At 40.5% G+C, this 20,656-nt stretch overlaps 1 protein-coding gene across 4 annotated transcripts in view; it reads left to right on the top strand.

The window, feature by feature from the left end:
• Positions 1-20,656, top strand: part of ARHGAP26 (Rho GTPase activating protein 26) — a 724,944-nt gene that overhangs the window by 173,864 nt on the left and 530,424 nt on the right. For all 4 annotated transcript variants that reach the window (XM_077473114.1, XM_077473113.1, XM_077473112.1 and 1 more), the window contains exons 5-6: positions 361-462; positions 18,391-18,501. In XM_077473114.1, coding sequence (XP_077329240.1) covers positions 361-462; positions 18,391-18,501 — 213 coding nt within the window. The remainder of the gene's footprint in view (positions 1-360; positions 463-18,390; positions 18,502-20,656) is intronic.

Below are 20,656 nucleotides of genomic sequence, written 5' to 3'. Positions count from 1 at the left end.
ACGAACTGCACAGTGGAGGTATGACATGTTGTTTAAAAAAACAAAACAAAACAAAAAAGAGGGTTTACAACCCCTTTAAATTCCTCTAAGCATCATTATTATGCCATACACCTGAGGCACTACAACACCTGCTATCTGAAGGTGACCCAATCCCCTTATTCTTCCTCCCTACCCGAAAATCAATTCCAGGATGGCACCTTACCCAATAGGGTTAGTTAATTTACGTTAGGCTTTCAAAATTAAACGTTTCAATGTGCGCACCTTAAAATTTCAGACTTGGGAGAAGTTTCGAGAAACCTTAAATGAGTATTTCAACAGTCGAATGTTCTATGCCAGTAAAATTTGGTCTGTTTCATGCAGGAGGTGAAGAAGAAGTATGACAAAGAGACAGAAAAATATTGCAGTGTTCTGGAAAAGCACATGAACCTGTCATCCAAAAAGAAAGAGGTGCACCTACACGAGGTGAGGAGTTGACTAGTTCCATCAGTTATTTTTATTTTTTTGTAATTCCCATTTCAGTGTATATATGCACAAAATATTATGTTTATATAATGGGTCTAGCTTTAGTCAAATTGTCTGCAACATGATGTTCCAAACTACATGACTCCTCCTTTACCACTTACATCTTTTCATTGCTCCTTTCCTGCCTGTCTTTATTTCTCTTGTTGTGTAAATATATAACTGCGTGTTTTAGGCTGTGTTCACATATATGCGAATTGGATGTGTTTTGAATCGTATCTGATGACATGTGAATTAAGTTAGCTTTCTATGGAGCCGGTACACGTATGTGCAGTGGGAATTTACTGCAAATCTAAAAAGAGTCCTGTGCATTTTTTGAGCACTGCGGTGCAGTTCAGATGCGAAATCCAGGCTATTGCCTTCTATGGGACCACATCTGAATTGCACATCGGATCAGTTTTGAATGCGGATTCGAACCGGAAAAAAAAATCAGCGTGGGGACCCTACCAGCCCGTTTGGGTTTGGTACGGATTTTAAGTATTCCTAATTTACAGCATTTTTTTACACCTGCCTAAGACTTTTGCGCAGTACTGTATGTTTGTATGTCTGTATATACACTATATTGCCAAAAGTATTGGGACACCTGCCTTTACATGCACATTAACTTTAATGGCATCCATAGGGTTCAATATTGAGTTGGCCCACCCTTTGCAGCTATAACAGCTTCAACTCTTCTGGTAAGGCTGTCCACAAGGTTTAGGAGTGTGTCTATGGGAATGTGGATGAGAAGGCCTGGCTGACAGTCTCCGCTTTAATTCATCCCAAAGGTGTTCTATTGAGTTGAGGTCAGGACTCTGTGCAGGCCAGTCAAGTTCCTCCACAACAAACTCGATCATCCATGTCTTTTTGGATCTTGTTTGTATACTGGTGCACGGTCATGTTGGAACAGGAGGGTGCCACCTCCAAACGGTTCCCACAAACTTGGGAGCATGATAGAAAACCTTTGGGATGAATTAGAGCAGAGACTGCGAGCCAGGCCTTCTCATTTACATCAGTGCCCGACAAATGTGATTCTGGATAAACACACTTCTAAACCTTGTGTAGAGTCTTCCCAGAAGAGTTGAAGCTGTTATAGCTGCAAAGGGTGGGCCGACTCAATATTGAACCCTGTTAGTGTAAAGGCAGGCATCCCAATACTTTTGGTAATATAATGTATATGTGTGTGTGTGTGTGTGTGTGTATTATATATAATATATAATATATATATATATATAATATAATATTATACACACACACACACAAACGCACCATTTGCTGTATGTGGGTGGATAGCACCAACACAAATCAATCTTTTACCTGCATGCATGCAATCTTTTTACCATGCAAGCATGCTGGTAAATCGCCAAAAACGAATAAAAAGAAAAACAAGGGGTTGTACCACAGAGGCAATATTTATTGCTCAGTAGGGTTTAAAGAAAGCAATACAGTAATAGTCTTTAATATGTCTTTAATATAGGAGTTGTGTATTATACTGGGTAATGCCGTGTTTCTCTTTGCTGTTCTGATAACAGACAGTGGCAGGAAACACCCATATGCACAAACAGGGTGGTGTTCAACATTCTGTTACTTATCTCACCTTTACCATATAGAATACACTAATTCCATTTCACATTTTGCATTTTTGTCATTATGATACAACTGACTTTGTTCTTGCTGATTTCCCAGCGTGAAGCTGGGAACCGATCATTCTTGTCCTCTTTGGTGCCTTTTCTTCCTGCTTCTTATATAGCTAAAGCAAATCCAATGGAAACATAGACATGTCTATGTAGATACAGGCTTTATTGTTGCGCATAGCAAAACTTGGCACCCTGCAGTCAGCAGCATATCAAAATCTTTATTTCAAAGCCCAAACCATTTCATATAATAGTGTAATCACCCTTGCTGTACTTTAGGCAAGCAATCAACATTTACATTTTAGCAAATTAAACCTAACCTTCGACTGTTTTTTGTAAGTTATTGAACATGCATTCTGTTTGTATTGGGTATTAAAGCTCAAATTATATTGAATTTTGTGATGTAACACCATCTACCTAAATGGCTGCCATAGATACAGTCCAGACCAATGTCTGGGGCATTCTATTTGCATGGCTAAGTTTAATTTATTTTTGGATTTATTACTATTTTCTCCTTTCAAATTAAATAAAAAAATATATATAGCAAGTGCGTGGAACAGCAGTTCGCTGTCTAAAGAAGAAAAAATGTAAAATTATCCCTAATTCCTAAAATCAAGTTAAATGTGATGTCAGCTTTAATTTAGATTACTAGTTCCAGCTGTCATTTCTGTGTAGGATATCATGAGAAGCATTGGCGCCATCTAGTGGCCGTTTCAAATATTACGTGTAGTACGCTAAAATTATTAGTCTATTATTTGAATAAACTAAACATAGTCAGGAATGTTACTGGAGGAATCCTGCATATTCATTTTAAAAAATATTTTCCTGTCTTTTATTGTCAGTTAAGGTTATTTAAAATAAATATATATATATATATATATATATATATATATATATATATATATATATATATATATATATACACACACACACACTTATAATGTGGATGGGAAGGAGAGACAGAAACTGCCGTATATACTTTTTCAATGATCGGTAGCTCTGTATGTCTCTTCTGCCATAAAAGCATCTGTCCTACCTGCTAGTAATTAACTCACTTAGCCGTTCATGTGCAGCTCAGTGTACAAGCTCAGGATTCCTTGGATGCTAGAATAATTTAACGCACATTGGCGTGAGTGCAAGGTACATCATTCGGGACCAAGCAATCAAGATAGACAAGAATGCAGAACCCAGAAGAAGACCATATGATGTGAAAGGCCCGCAACAGAGCAACAAGGAGGGGGGTTGTGAGTGTTGAATCGTCGGAGGAGGGCACCCTGGCAGGTATATTTGCCACGTTGTGCACGTATGGTGTTTATAAAAGCACCTTATGGCGAGGGCCAACCCAACATAATGAAGGCTTTAGTTCCACTCTACCTTCTTTGAGATGGGCCTAAGTCTCCTACAGTGACTGAGTGGAATGTGGCCCATGATCATCTCCCATGATACCTGCACGGTCGTAGCCCTCCATCAATGAGTATACCTACTATGATCCTATTATCAGGTGCTTTCACACCAGCAGTCCAGTCAAAAGCTCTTTTTGCAGTTTGGTAAAAGGATTTTGAGATTCCAAATGGTTGCTGTGGGGAAATGTAGACAGAGACCATTCAGTCAGGCACAGTGTTTTAATTGTTTATCGTTATTTTTTAGGCCTACACTTGTGGTTGGAGGGCCGCAAAAATGTGCGGTTGAGCTGTGTTTTTGCCGCCTACCAACTGCCCCCTCTTCAAGCTGCACTAGGCAATGGACGGGGGTGTTTACATGCCATGGCCACTATGCTTTGCTTTAGCACCCACGGCACAGTTGACCCAACTTAAAGCAATTGGCAGGCAGAAAGCCCAGCGAATGCTACACATTCAAGTCAATGGGTAAGCGTCACAAACAAAGTTAATCACTAACAAAGTTGACCTGACTTATAGCAGGTGGCATGCCCACTGAAAGCTACGCAACCGCTTTAAGTTATGCATGTAAAAGACATTGGCATGTTTCTGTAAATGATTCAAAACCTTTGTCTAAATATAGCATCTATCTGTGTCTTTATGGGGATAGCCATATTTCCTCCTTACATATGCAGGTGTTGCTTTCTGGTTTGTTGTGCTCCACACTGATTGGCTCTACGTCTCCTTCACACAATAGAAGTCCATATTTCCGTCAAACCATCAAAAAATTAAAAATAAAAAAATATACTCCCCATAATTTCGATTTGCATTTTCATAAGCAGGACTAACAATGGCAGACATTGAATTTATAAGTAAGAAAAGGTTTAAGCTAAGTAAACAGTGCAAAAATTTAATAAAATGTATGCTTACTGAAGACACACCATACTAAATGGGTTAAACAAACATTTTTACTATGGAAATACCAAACGCTTGTTTCTTTGTGTTGCCTTTCTGCTGTAATTTTGTTGCCAAAGGGGGAATAATATAAAGAGCAGTGTGCTACTTTTGTTCTCTAGATACTGAAAAGAAGTGAGATTATGAGATGCTTTGGTCCTGTGGTGAATTAGCAGGATAAATGTAAATACAAGGATATTAAAGATAGGCTATCACGCAGATTTTAATTTTATATTACTACTTCTTCTAGAGTTCATAATTTATCTGATCTTGGCTGCATCTGGACAGCAGCTTGGGAGACCGTATAACCAGGAAACAGGAAGTTTATCTCTAATATAACTTCCTGTTTACCAGTCCTCATCGACCAAGTCACGTTATTTGTGAAGTTTTTGTACGTTTATGTTTAAAACTTTGAGGATAACAAATCTTCAAATAACGTTTCACAAACCCAAACCCAAACTGCATAGGCATAAGGTACCCTCTTTGAATGCCGTCAAAATCAATAGATTCAGATATATTAAGTTGAAACCTGTTTTCCCCTAAGAGTTGGGCCTATGCCCCCATCCCTTCTCCCTATGGCCACTTTCACACTGAGGAGCTTTACAGGCGCTATAGCGCTAAAAATAGCGCCTGCAAAGTGCCTGTAAAGCGTATCTCCTGTCTCACTGGAGCAGTGCGCTTGCGGATGTTAAAAAAAAAAAAAAAAAAAAAAAGTCCTACAAGCAGCATCTTTGCAGCGGTGTATACACCTCTCCTAAAGCTCTCCTGCACATTGAAATCAATGGGCAGCAGCGCTTTGCGGGCACTTTTAACCCTTTTTCGGCCACTAGCTGAGGTTAAAAGCACCACACTAGTGGCTAAAAAGCTCCACTAAAACTATGGTAAAGCGCCACTAAAAATAGCGGCGACGCCCCCGACGCCCCAGTGTGAAAGTACCCTAAATGTCCCTAATTAATGGCTTTTTCATTGTGCAGTAGGTAGGAGGATTTGGGGCCAAGCGTGACTTTCACAGGAAAGGTTAAACTTTCCTTATTATCTCACCTGCCTAAATCTCTGGCTCTAGTGATCTGTTTTTACTGAACGTTTCATCTGTTTATGCATTGTTATCTTTATTTTGCACAGCTTGAATTGGGCTCCTTTTACACTGATCAGTTTTTCTTTGGTTTTTGCCTTACCAATAGCGGAAGACAAATTCATGACCATTAAATCCTATGGAACTCTTCACACCACTGTTGCATTTTTAAAAGTCCTGCATGCATTTTTGGTGCAGTAAAAAACAAAAAAAAACTCACCTCTCCATTGAAGGGAATGGAAAATGCATCAAAAATGCACCTGCAGTTTTTGAGTTGGTGCAAAACACACCGGAAACACGGCAAACGAAGCAGTGTGCAAGCAACCGTACTTGCTTTTTGAGACAAAGAGGCATTTTATCTAAAGCCCCGTACACACGAGAGGACTTATGTCCGACAGACTTCCGAAGGAGTTCTGCCGGAGTTCTGCCGGAGTTCTGCCGGAGTTCTGCCGGACTTTTCGACTGAGCGGACTTGGCCACACACAATCACACTAAACTCCGACGGATTCGAACGTGATGACGTACGACTGGACTCGAATAAGGAAGTTCATAGCCAGTAGCCAATAGCTGCCCTAGCGTCGGTTTTAGTCCGTCGGAATAGCATACACACGAGCAAATTTTTCGAAGGGACCGGGTCCGGCGGAGTTCCGTCGGGAAAATTTGAAGCATGTTCCATATTCTAAAGTCCGTCAGACTTTGGTAAATCAAAAGTCCGTTGCAGCCCACACACGATCGAATAGTCTGACGGAATCAGTCTGTCGGACTTTGGATGTTGAAAAGTCCGCTCGTGTGTACGCGGCATAAAACTATCCAAAGTCCAAACCTAAATCCAGTTAAGAATCTGTGACTCGAAAATTGCTGGTCAGACGTTCTTCATCCAATCTTACAGGGCTTTAGCTATTTTGCAAATGAGAATGGGCAAAAATGTCACTTTCTAGATGTGCAAAGCTGGTAGAGACCTAAAAAAAGACTTGCAGCTGTAATTGCAGCGAAAGGTGGTTCTACAAAGTATTTACTCAGGGGGGCAATTTTTGAAAACCATTTTATTATTTTCCTTCCACTTCACAATTATGTGCCACTTTGTTTTGGTCTATCACATAAAATCCCAATAAAATACATTTACATTTTTTGTTGTAACATGACAAAGTGTGGAAGATGTCAAGGTGTATGAATACTTTTTCAAGGCACTGTACCTGGCCACACCTAGTCTTGCCCACTGATTCCTGGATTGACAGCCCTGCCTCTGCTTTGGAAACCCTCCCACTGTGAGCTGCAATGTCTGGGAGGGGGAGAGTGTGAAGCACAGATGAAGAAAGGATTTTGTTTTACTCTCAGGACAGGAAAAAATAAAATGTTTTTCTTTTTTTTTTTTCTTTTTACTTCATAAAACTTGTGCATCACATCGCGACTGGATTTGGGATCTGTTTAGACTGTTATACAAAATCCTTTAGATGCAGTTGACCTTCAGCTTTTGAGGTACAGCTGGATGCTGATACAGGACCTCGCCAAACTAACACCAGATGTTTATAAATCACCAATTTTTGTACATGGTAATAGTAATCATACTATATGTGGTACAGCACTATTCTCAAAAATCAGTTGGTGAAAGTAGAGAGGGGAAAAATATTTACAAAGTGACATTTTCTAAGCCATGGACATGAGGACCAGCCTTGGAGCCTCAGAGGAAAAATTAGAGATGATTGTGTTTATTAGAACCCCTGTTTCTAGCATTGTGGAATTCTTGTGGCATTTAAAATCAGGCATTTGAGAGGTGTTAAAGGAGACGTCCAGCCAACGCTCATTTGGCTGGGCTTCTCCTATGGATCACAGGAGTGCAATTCGTTTTGCACTACTGTGACTTGTTTTCAGAGAGTGGTCTGAAGTTCGCTCTCTGTTGCCTGGACTGATTTCTGTGACATCAGCAAAGTCGGGATCCACCAGATGCCAGGTCTTGACACCCACCATCTCAGCGAGCCACAGAGAGCCTGAGACAGCCACTCCCCGCCCCTCCACAGTGCTCCAGTGAGCGAGGAGGAGTAGAACAGAGAGCTGCTGATTGACAGTCAGCAGCTCTCTGCTTGGGGAGCTGTGAGAACTGAGCCATTGGCAGTGTTAAATCGCTCAGTTCTCCGTGTAGAAGTGCCGGGGGACACATACAGCATTGGGCCGCTGCTACATTCACCTAGGTAAGTATGAAACTGAAAAAAATCCCTTTATTTCTCTTTTAAAAAGCCCCTCAAACGCTTATGCAAATGACATAATGGACAGCATACAGTGCTGTTCACACTATCAAAACTTGAAGCGTTAGGATTGCTTCAAAAATGAAGCCTCATGTGACCTAAGGAGGTGTTTGAAGCTTTTCAACACCTCCTTTTCAAGTCTATGGTAACTCTTTGCAAATGATCTGGCAGGCAATAGCGGGGCATTAAGATTAGTTTATTACTATGAAAACTAATGCTGCGTACAAACGATCAGACTTTTCAATGGACTAGGTCAGACGGAACGAATCCGGCAGACAATTCGATCGTGTGTGGGCTTCATCGGACCTTTGCTGTCTAAAAATCAGACGGACTTTAGATTTAAAACATGTTTCATATCTTTCCGACAGACTTGAGTCCGGTCAAAAAAATCTGTTCGTCTGTATGCTAGTCCGACTGATGAAAACTGACGCTAGGGCGGCTATTGGTTACTGGCTATGAACTTTTTATCCTAGTCCGGTCGTACGTCATCATGTTTGAATCCATCGGACTTTGGTGTGCTTGTGTGTGGCCAAGTCTGGTCGTTCGGAAAATCCATCAGAACTCCGCCGAACGTCCGTTGGGAAGACCATCGGATCTAGTCCTTCAAAGTCCGGTCGTGTGTACGGAGAATTAGTCTCTGCGCGGTAGAGAAAACCTTTGCAATTTACTAATATACAAATTGTGACCTAGTATCTCAAATTAAATAGATTTCAACGCTGCCACCATATACTAAAAATATAAGCAAAATGTTTCAAAGTGTAACCGCTTTACTTAAAAGTAGCGCTGTGATATAAAAAATAGGGAATACTTGGTGAAAAAAACGAAATAAACAAATAATAATACAATTAAATTAGTGTTTTTTTCCATAAAACAATTCAACCTCAAGTCCACAATAAACATACACCCAGTGATTGTGCTGCTAAAGTCCACCAAAGTACTTCTGCTGTTTAAATCACAGGGATAAAATCCTTTCCAACTTTTCTCTTATGACATCTGGCCATTTACCAAACTGTGTGGAGGCACGCAGTAACATCCACATGAGGCAAGAATCGGTGCATTGAAATATAGAGCAATTTTTGCAAACCATGCGAGTGGGAGGCATATCATTTTGGCGAGTTCTTTTCTGTTGTGGAGAGGGATCACCTATGAGGAGAGGTTTTATTTAAAGACATCTATGTTGGAAAAGATTGAATCACTGCGATTTAAACAGCAGAAGCACTTTGGACTTTAGCAGCACAATCACTGGGTGGATGTTTATAGTGAACTTTTGAATTGTTTTATGGAATACCACTAATTTAACTGCATTATTTTTTATTTTTCTTCACAATGTATAACGGTGCTACTTTTTAGTGAAACCGTTACACTTTGAAGAATTTTGTTTAAGATTAGTTTATTGCCTGTAATGGAATAGGCATTTGTGTAGCATTTTTAATGGGCCTAAACGCTCATCAGATGATGCAAAACTGCCCATAAGGTATTTGGGTTGCCCTTTTAACTAGTCATTAAACTGGTTGTAAGCTCTTACAATCCACTTTTTACTACAGGTCAGCCTAAACTAAGACTTACCTGTAGCTACCCCAGATACCTCTTAAACCTGCACGGTTCTGGTGATATCCCCTGTATCAGCATGTGACGACGTCATCGGGCACATGCGCACTGAAGCAATGCCATGTTCGTACCATTGCTTCAGCTAGTGTGCAGTTACCGGCGGCTTTGTCTTGCAGTTTGTTTTTTTATTGGGTTTACAACCACTTTAACTCTTGAAAAATACCAGTCTAACACCCATACTAACGCTATAGGAGCGTTTAAGCGTTAAAAATTTAGTCAAGTGTGAGCAAGCCCTGTGTGTGTGTTATACTAATACTGATTGTGTTTTATTTTCTGTGTAAGTGCATGAGAGCATTTGTACAGCTCTATAGTGAAAGGATGCCACACACCAACAACACAGGTCAGCCATGCCATTTAGGGCAATGCTTCTTAAAGCAAATCTATGGTCAAGAGGTAGATGTTTATATTAATTTTCACATTGCATTTAAAGTGATTGTAAGCTATCACCTTGTAAAACAATCTATTAAGTTTAAAATAGAAATGAAAGGCAAAACATTTGTGTATAGCTACTAAAAAAACATCAATGCCTTTTTTTTTTCCCTTTTCTATAAGTGATCACATTCCCTCTGTTCTCAGCTGCATAAGAGCTGGGGAGGTAAAGCAGCAGCACACTGAGCTTTCCAGTGAAAGGCTGTGCAGGGGGGAAGCATTTCAGGACAAGTCTGATCATTGGAGGAGAGCAGGCTGAATTCCCAGCATAGCTAGGGAAATGACCATGCTGTGCTCTCCTACTTGGTATGTTTAGTTTTTATTAGGAAAGCAGAGGGAATGTCAGGAATACAAAGGATTTCACACAAAGAAAGCGATACAAAGAGAACAGGATAGTTTTTCATACATGTACATGATACAGCAGGCACATATCGGGAATATAAAATGTTAGTGTAACAAACACTTTAAATTATTTCTAGCCAGATTTATAGCCAGGATATTCTAGCCATGATTTATACAGCACTAACACTTTGCACAGCTCTTTACAATCTAAAGGGGCACAGTACAGTTACAATACAACAAAATGCAAGAGAGTTAAGAGTTAAGAGAGCCCTGCTCATAAGAGCTTACAATCTAACCTATGGGTATGCTACACATACCACACAATGGAATCAGAGGGAATGACTACCTAGATAGCAAGGATAACTTGCTACAAATTTGTGGCAGTGTTGAATTAGAAATCTGTTAACTTGCACATTTTCAGTGGCAAGTTGTACACTAGCAGAGCACTTACAGCACAAGTTCTAGTTTTCACTTTTCTAATTTGTAGCAAATTTTCATGGCAAGTCTCTAGCAAAGTTGCAGTGGTGAGTCTACAGCAAGAGCTCTAAGTCTACAGCATAAAAATTCAGTCACAGTGACCCCTGTGGTGGGATGACTATATTGCACAACATAACTGAAACAGAACTTGCAGCAGACTTGCAGAATGTTTTCAAATAAAGTTGATCTGGTGTCATGCAATCTGGACTTGCTGCAATTGTTCAACAAACCTGTGAAGCCTGGCAAGTCTAGGAAAAGCTTAGCAAGTTAGTTTCAAACTTTTACAACTTTTTAGCACAATTACTTGCTATCTGGGAAACAATCCTCTTTTCTACGATTTTTGCATGGATGACTCGTATCATCTTTTGTGTTGCCTCCCTTCATTCTGCCCTGGTTAACAAATTGAAATTTTGGGGGACAGAATCCTTGCTATCCCTATTGGGCATATTGCATAACCCCAATTAAAAGCCCCTGATTTTGTATTTCCCCACAGCCACCAATAACATTACATTTTCAAAGCAGGTCTTGAGAGGATTGTCCAGTTCTTAGTAATATTTAGAAGATGCGTAGTTGTGTTAGAGCAGCCTTTTTCAACCAGGGTGCCCAGGGGTTTCTTTAGGGATGCCTTGGCAAAATGCCTATATTTCTTAAAAAGTGTATACAAGCCAGTGGGTGGATCAAGTCTGCCTTTTAGTTACACAAAGCCACATGTTTTCATTGTGCACCAATACAACCTTCTAACCCTCTGTATCCCAACAATCAATGATGTAATTGGCTGATAAGCAGAACGTTGGGCGCCTGCACCTCTCTGCCCTTCCCTGCCCTTCTCTGTCAGCACTCAGGTCACATTAGCTGAATGAGGGAGGAAAACTGAGGGAGAAGAGAAACCTTGGAATACTAGTCAGTACCTGTGCTCAAAGGTGTATTTGCTTTGGAAAGAATAAAATCTTTCAAACGTTGTGTCTCCTACATGTGTGAATCTTGCTACATTATGTAAAACTATTAGTTTAGTTTTTTTACATTTTAAAATGAGGTGTGCCCCAAGATTGTGCATCATTTTAAATGGTGCCTTGTTCGTAAAAGGTTGAGAAACCCCTATGCCGCATACACACGACCGGTTTTTCCGTCAGAATAAACTGGCATTTTTTCTGATGAAGCGGTCTTGCCTACACACAATCACACCAAAGTCCAATCGTCTAGAACGCGTGACGTACGACGGGACTAGAAAAAAAGTTCAATAGCCAGCCAATAGCTGCCCAATGCATTGTTTTTGGGCCGTCAGAACAGCATACAGACAGACGGTTTTCCCGATAGGAATATATTCAGTCGGAAAGATTTAAAACATGTTCTATTTCTAGGTCCGTCAGAATTTTAGAAAAAAAGTCTGCTGAAGCCCACACATGATCGGAATATCTGATTAAATTATTCCGTCAGACTTTTTCTGCCGGAAAGTCCAACCGTGTGTACATGACATAAGAGAATGATCATGAGCTGACTGAGCTTTTTGCTATAGACGATGCCTTCTAGGCTTTATTTATGCAGCTTTAAATGTAAAATCCAATATTTTATGGATAATTTGATGCAGCATAAAATAAACCCATAACAAATTCCTTTATTTAGAAGCGCTGTCTATATACTTTCCCAGGAAGCAGAGATGTGGGTGTTTGTCTATATAGACATCAGGAAGGAATGTACAATGGTCTTGGCAGGAAAACCTTTTCAGGCTGGTACCGAGTAAGTGCCACCTGTTCATCTCTCCTGGGAAAGTCACAGCACCAAACACTTACAGTGCAGTAGATATAATCCCTTGTTAAGTTATTGGCATGAAGTTGGCATTCCTCAGGTCTGTTCTACGTTCACAGTAGAGGGGGATTTTGCTATCATTCTTTAAGCATTATTATGAATGACATATTTGGAGTTAAACTGGGCTGTTTTTTTAATCTTTTTTAGCCTGTGATTATTTTTGCTCTGGTAAGGCCCTTTCTGCTGGCATTTTTGTAGTGAAACTTTACAAAATCATGTGTCTCTTGTACAGTTTCTTTATTCCAAGTGATAAAGAATTTGATTCCAGACTGACCAATCACCACTTTTTCTTTTTTTTTGTAGCCAAGCACAAGTGTAAATTGTTGTATTCTGTGTGCAGTGTGAGTTTGTGGAATCTTTGCATCTTTCCTGAAGAATTATTTTATGCAGGACAAAGTGACTTGTCTTAAAATGGGGTACCCCAGACCCCCATATACTCAGCTTACCAGGTTACCCTTACAGATCATTGCTCCTCCCCAGCTGTATTTGCAATGGGCTGCATTGGTGACCCAGGGGAGAGGTGAGCAACAGTGATTGGTCAAACCAGGGGAAGTGTGCATGTATTAGAGACATATAATGTGTATTTTTTTTTTTAAGCTAGCTAAGAAAGTGGAGATAGTGGCATCTTAATTGAGATACAGGGGAGGGGAACAATTAAAATCAATCATAAGTAATAAACTAGCTATGTTAACCAGTAGAGATGTGTGAAGTCAGTCTCAGTATTTTCCTAGTATGTGTGTTGCACGGTATCCTTTATTGCACGCACACACTATGTATGTATGTATGTATGTATGAATGTATGTATGTGTGTTTTAGATGTGTCTTGGATTCTGTGCCTCTCCACTCTTCCTTCAGACTCTGGGACCTCAATTTCCAAATTAAATGCAAAATGTACTTTCATTCGAAAAGAGGACGTTGGACCACTGAGCAACAGTCTAGTCCTTTTTCTCCTTAGCCCAGGTAAGACGCTTCTGACGTTGTCTCTGGTTCAGGAGTGGCTTGACATAAGGAATGTGACCATTGTAGCCGATGTCCTGGATACGTCTGTGTGGTGCTTCTTGAAGCACTGACACCAGCCATAGTCCACTCCTTGTGAATCTCCCACAAATTCTTGAATGACCTTTGCTTCACAATCCTCTCAAGGCTGTGGTTATCCCTGTTGTGTGTGCACCTTTTTTTACCACCCTTTTTCCTTCCACTCAACTTCCCATTAATATGCCTGGATACAGCACTCTGTGAACAGCCAGCTTCTTTAGCAATGACCTTTTGTGGTTTACCCTCCTTCTGGACAACTTTTAAGTCAGAAGTCTTCCCTATGATTGTGTAACCTACTGAGCCAGAAAAATATTGCTGCATTAGAATGTATACTCCTCTAATGGTGCTACCAGATCTCCTAACATTATATATATATATATTTATTTATATTTATATTATCTCTATCTCTCTCTCTAATCTCTAATCTCTCTTAGAGATTGACCGATATCCCTTTCCCCCTTTTTCTTCCAGGACAGCTACTTGAGAGATCATTGGCTCTGCCCTCTACAGGAAACCCAAATCAGACACAATTTAAAATGCCCCTCCCTTTCCTCTGACCCTCAGTTTTGTGTTTCCAGACCCTCCAGGAGTGCACACCGAAACGTTTGATTTTTCCATTGGTCTGGTAACTGTGGTTGGCGGACCCACACTTGTGGTATATGGCTAGACTAAGTGGTAGCTATGTCTGCTAGATTTTTTCTTTTTCCAAAAGGATTCCCTTTTTTTTTCTGTTTATTGTGGGTTACTTGCCATTTTTACTTTAAACCGGCGACTCCCACTCCCCAGCGTCCTTGGATCTGGAGTAGGTCCTGCCAGGGTGGACTCAGGTGACATGGCGAATGGCTCCAGAAGTGGCGGGATGCATTTCCGGATGCCGAGCAGCCATGCGAGGAAGAGCTGTCTGGGGGACCTCTGCTAGAGGCACAGGGAGCTTTGCTGGTACACACAGGCAAGCTGTTGGCCTAGCGGCGTGCCATGAGGGATCGGCGCTCCTTGTTTACAGCATCCTTCCCTGTCTGCTAAGGGTTTTCCCTCATGGCTGCTGAGGAAATCCCCTGCAGATGGCCACCCGCTCAGACTGATCTAGCGGCTGCCTCCAATTCCAATGCTGCTCCTAAGGTATGTGTCTCTCCTGTTTACCATATATATGAGAGCTAACAGAGCAGGGGATATTTGGTTGTTTTGTCACATTTAGTCCAAAAAATATTTTCCTTTTATATGCTTTTCCCTCACTAATTTTTCCTAGGCGGACAATCCTCCTAAGAAAGTGTGGGGAACTGTAGGTCTAGGCTACCTGATAGCTGTAAGAAGCTTTTATATGCAAGCTGTTGCCACTTTAAAGGAATTGTTGGCTTCTTTTCAGGCCTTTAACAATGTTAGCAGGCGTAGGTCCTTCCACTTCAAAATCTGTTGCTGTATTTCAGAAGCCTTCAGTCTCAGCTGGGTCTCTACCTCCCTTAGTATCAGGAACCTTTATTTCACAGGCTGTTTCTCACCTTGAAGAGGGAGAGAATTCCACATTAGCATCTGACAAGGAGTTTGCGTTGGAGGTAGAAGAGACTGTTAGCTCAGCTAGAGATCTTGTTTTCCTTAAAATATTGATGTATATCTATACACACACACATGTTCTGCAATAAGTTCTCACACTTTTTGTATAAGGCTGCATTCACACTACAGAGTTTTGAATGGCGGGCAGATTAGCCGCGGATCTGCCCATGATTTTGCAGCACTGAGGTGTGAATGACAAAATGCGGGCCTCTCATTCGAGATGCCATTCATTTGAATGACACCTCAAATCACGGTGCGGGTTTGCCGCAATTGTTGTGCAATAAAACGTGCTGCAATCGTGGCAACCCGCATCGCGGGATGCACGTCGTCCAAAAGTAGCCCCGGAACTATTTGTGGGCGACCTGCATCCTGTGATGCGGGTTGTTGTGATTACACCACGTTTTATCTCTCGACAATCGTGGTAGACCCACACCGCAATTTGAGGTGTCATTCAAGTAAATTGCATCTCGAATGTTAGCCCTGTGTTTTGCCTTAATCACCTTGGCACTGTTAAATCGCGTGCAGATCGGCGCAAACCTTCCTGCGATTCAAAACGCTGTAGTGTGAATGCAGCCTAAGTCTCACAAGCCATCTTCACCACAGCGTGCCAACACTGCCAGACAAAATAGTCGCATGACACTCTCAGACATGCCCAATTACCACTCATCCCGCCCTCAACATTTCCCCCCCAAAAAAATACACACCCACACACACACTTCATCAGTACTGTAATGAAAGATTAGTCTCTTGTGCAATTTCACGACAGGTTATGCATCTATCCAGGATCAGGTGTTTCACGTGCTGAATGTTCGCAGAAATGACTGCTGTGGGCTGGGAACCACTACAGCTGGGATCGTCACTGACGGACGTGCGACCATCTTTGAAACGTTTACACCATTCAAATGTCTTACTGTGGCTGAGCATCACCGTACTGTACTTGAAGTCTTCTGTAGATATCTGCGGGTTTTACACCTTGGTTCACAAGAAACTTCATCACCACACGCTGTTCCATGCATGCACTAACACTGTTGTCTGCCATCTTGATTAATGGTTTCTGGACTGGCCCACGACATGTGTGCCGCCTATCAGTAATGGGACACATTTGTCACTTACTACTGCGTGCCACGCTGGCATCCCTTTTTATACCTTTAAAATGAAAAGTCCTGGTTTGACTTGAACGCCCCTCGTGTGTGTGTGTGTGTATCATAATGCAGGGATAGGCCTCTCATCATAATATATGTTTTTCGTTTGCTTTCTTAATAATTTTCCTTGCCGTGGTATTCCTGCAGAGTAACTTGGCTACTGCTACTCAGCAAATGTTTATACAGAATAGGTTGTTTTCATAATCGTTTATTGTTGTCATTATGTTTTACCAGTTGTAAGATAATTATCCATTTACATTTTATAGCCACAATAGACTGGAATTGTTGAATAGCCCATTTCCTTTCTGAAATCTATGAACTGACACTGACATCTAGTGGGAAAAATGATTCTAGTCCTTGAAAGTAAAAGGCACAAAACAGGAAGTTTTGGTGATTTGCGTATACAAGTGAATTGCATTTAACATATTGGTAATAGTTACCCATTGACCATCTTTTCCTTGGGCCAGATTAGCATTCTTTTGTCATCTTGCCCATATTTATTTTACACAGACTGCTATGATCAAGTCCTACAAGTGATTCTGTATGTAGGGAAATGGTGCTTTTCCTTAAATCAATATGTACAGCTTCCTACAGAGCCCAGTGGATAGTGTGTTCTCATTTGCATTATTTTCTTCCATTTGCATTATTTTTTTTCACTTTTTTTTACATAAAAAAAAAAAAATATATTTCCTTGGTGATCTGTGAGTAACATACTTTCTGCCCAAAGATAACACCCACGCCCCATACTTTATCAATGGAGGAACAGCATTGTCAACATAAGGGCTCATACACACAAGAGTTAAAAAAAAAAGTTGCTTTGACAAGCATTTGAGCTTTTTTTTTCTCTGCCTAAAAGCTTGAAGAAGCTTGTGCATTTTTGTTCTTTCGTGCGTTTTTACTGCACATTTTTCAAACTTTTTTTTAAAAAATTGAGCTTTTGTGAGCATAAGTATTTTTTTTTTTTTCACAAACCCTCCCCTCAGCTAATTTTTTCATCGCTTGAGTATTTTTTTTTGTATGCTTTTTTGTGCTTTTATGTGCATTTTCGGGTGCTTAGGCGTTTTTTTTTCTGCTCAAGCTCCTCTCCGAAAACGTGACTTTGGGTTTTTGTTTTCTGCCTGTAAGCTCATATGCCTATAAACTCCTGAAAACGCCATGCATGGATGAATTGGCTAACATGAAGGGGGTTTCCAGGCAGAAAAAAATGTAATAAAAACTGAAAAGCCTGTAAGAGCAGTTTCTTTGAGCTTCTTTGAGATTCAGTGTACATGAGCTGGCAGGCAGGAAGTGTGTTAACTACCGAATCTCTTCTCATTTCCTAGGTCCATACCATGGGGTGGGTGGAGCTACATAATTTTATTTTTTTTTTTGTTGTACACTTATCAAAAATATGTAATTGAACACTTTTAGAGGTATATTTAACAGACAGGAAGCAAATAAGAATTTTTGTTATGATTTACATACAGTTCAATCATCGTCCTATCTAGGGTTGCACTGATACGGTATCTGTACCAGAACTAAGCATTTGCAGGAGTACTTGTTACTTGTAGTACTTGTACTCCTGCAAATGCTCTGATACCTAAAACTGTTACTTTTGTGGTGTGATTTGAGCCCATACAAAATAAACAGGCTTAAATCGCACTGCAGAAAATCTCATTTGGTTTGAACAAGAATGTGGTGCGATCACATGCCGCTTCTCGCACCGCTCCTGTGTGAATCCAGGCTTGTCAGTGATTTCAACCTGGGTTCACAGAAATTGAATTTGCACCACATCCCTGTTCAAATCACGTGATTATTTGCAGTGCGATTTAATTTTGTATGTGCTCAAATCACACCGCATGGTATCAGTAATTGGTATCAGCAAGTTTGTCAGCATAAGTATCGGTACTGATGCTTGCTTTTAAAAAGAGGGTATCTGTGCACCCCTAGTCCTACTTGCACATTTGTTTTCAAAGTATGGGTATCTGTAAGATAAAATGTGAGTGTTTCAGTAGCATATTGTTCAGATTGCTGGAATATAAATTATAGTGGCCTGCACAGTCAGTTGGTTGTTGGCATTAACAAAGTGCGTTTGCAGAAATCATTCTCATCTAGAAGTTCCCATATCTGTAACAAAGATAAGAGCTAGAGTGAGTATAATGTCATTATTGAATTCAATTTCGGCTTTTTTTTTTTCTTGACACTAATTTTTTATTTTGGTTATTACTGATTGTGTTTTTTTTTTCCTGATAGGCGGATAGTCAAGTGGATCAGATGAGGCAGCATTTCTATGAAGTGTCGCTGGAGTATGTTTTGAAAGTGCATGAAGTCCAAGAGAGGAAAATGTTTGAATTTGTGGAACCGGTAAGTTTTTCACTTTTTTTGACTTGGTATCTTACTTTATGCTCAAAATGAATGTTTACTGGAAAATAGGGACGATACTTGCCATGCATTAAGTATGTCCCGTTTGCTGGCGGCTGCTATGTTGGGTTGATATCTGAAGCCTTTTGCCCCCATATACCCCTGCAGCAGTGATATTTTGGTGCTGTGGGCCTAGGATGCGCAGCTGACGCTATGACGGGCATTTGTCAAGTGTCAATTATGCCTACCCTTTCAGCCCCTGTGTGCCATCCATGGAAGCCACAATTAAATGCTCTTTGAATGGAGGCTGGGTGGATGAATGAATGGCCCGCCTCCTACATTCATAGTGATTTTCATTGTGGGAGCTGATAATAGAGCTTCCATAAATGAACCAAAGGATGGAAAGGGTATAGTTGGCACATTTAAACCCCCACAGTGGCAAAAGATCACCGCTGCAGAGCTATCTTAAGAAAAAAAAACAGAAAAGCGCCTATAAGTGCAATATTTATTGTACAATTGCAAGTGGTAAATCAAACACATGAAGGTAAGGGAAGGGAAGCTCGTCTGGGACAGAAACCCATGGGGAACAGTCCTCCACGCCTCCGGTCTGAAGGTACACCCACCACGATAGCCGCGGTGAATCAAGAAAAAGCTGTCATATCCTGTGTTTATTCCGGATATGCTGATGGAATCAGCTTGAAGCGCAGCTCCAGTAGGTGTGTGACGTCGCTGGGGTGAAGTGAAAACCACAATGCGTTTCAGAGCATGCGCGCTCCTTTCTCAAGTGATACAAAGAGGGGAGAGGGGCCAGTTTAAATGCTTTGCTCTGGATAAAGCCACTAAAATGCTGTTCACCTAGATACAATTAGCGGGACATCCGTAATATAAAAGTGCACTGAAAACATTTGAAAGGGGAGGAAGTGTAAACATGGAAATAAATAGATCAATTGGCCAGTGATGTAACCAATATGCGACAGATCGTTAAAATAATTAAAAATAAATGCCAGAAAATGCAGTGTGTGGCAAACTGAAAGTTGAAAAACCTGAGCAGGAACCTGTTCGGTTTATCACTAGGTATCATGGTCAATACAAGAGAATGCAACACATTCACAATAAACATTGGAACATTCTAAAGCAAGATCCACACCTTAATACCATTCTCCGTGATAAAGGTTACCTATAGGAGGGCCCCTAAATTATAAAAACAAAATAATCCCCAGTAAATTAAAGTGCATTAAAGACAAAAACCCGCTATGCCTAATTCCTCTTAAAGGGATGTATCGCTGCCATAAGGCATTATGTAAATCTTGTGATTTTGTGAGACATGGGCAAAAGAGCTTTAAGCATAAAGATCAGAGCTATTACCTAGCATAGAAACTGCTCCACTGATTATGTTGTCTATTGTCTCACATGTCCTTGTAAGCTTTTATATGCAGGCCGAACCATCCGTCCACTAAGACAGCGCTTCGGCAGACACCGTTGCTTTGTGAAGGAGGGGTTTGACCAACATAGTGTAGCACGGCACTTTCTAGAACATCATAATAAGTCTACCATAGGTTTACAGGTGTGGGTCATTGAAGCTATACCCAAAAATGTATCCGAAGCTGAACTTTTATTCAGACTGTGACCGTAAAACGTTTTGGATATACATTCTTGATACCTTCACGCCGAATGGCCTAAACGAGGAACTAGAAATTGGCACTATATTATAGCTCAATTACCTGCAATTATTTTCCAGCTAATTCATTGTTCTTATTTCATTTTTCTGATTTATCAAACACATTCATATACACATACCTGTCATATAGTAACGTCTCTACTACATATATTTTTAATTTGCATTAGGATCATTTGTGCAAATATTGGTTGATCCATATGTTATGCGACTCACTTCAGAATTACAGTAACTTTCATAATTCTCCACCTGGTTTCTTCAGATATGTCGTGTAAAATGTATATTGGTTACATATGTATACATGTCCCTTCCCTTCATGCTCCAGCTATATCCCAATGACTTCCTTTATATACCATCTGGGCGTGTGTGTGTATGCGTGCGTGTGTGTGTATATTCAGTTTGCAACATACTGCATTTTCAGGCATATATTTTTAATTATTTAAATGATCTGTTTAATATTTGTTACATCACTGGCCAAATTAT

Source organism: Lithobates pipiens, unplaced genomic scaffold (genome assembly GCF_037356315.1).
Source record: "Lithobates pipiens isolate NorthernLeopardFrog02 unplaced genomic scaffold, aLitPip1_a1.2 Scaffold_8, whole genome shotgun sequence".
NCBI lineage: Eukaryota > Metazoa > Chordata > Amphibia > Anura > Ranidae > Lithobates > Lithobates pipiens.
This window is presented reverse-complemented; position numbering and strand designations above follow the sequence as displayed.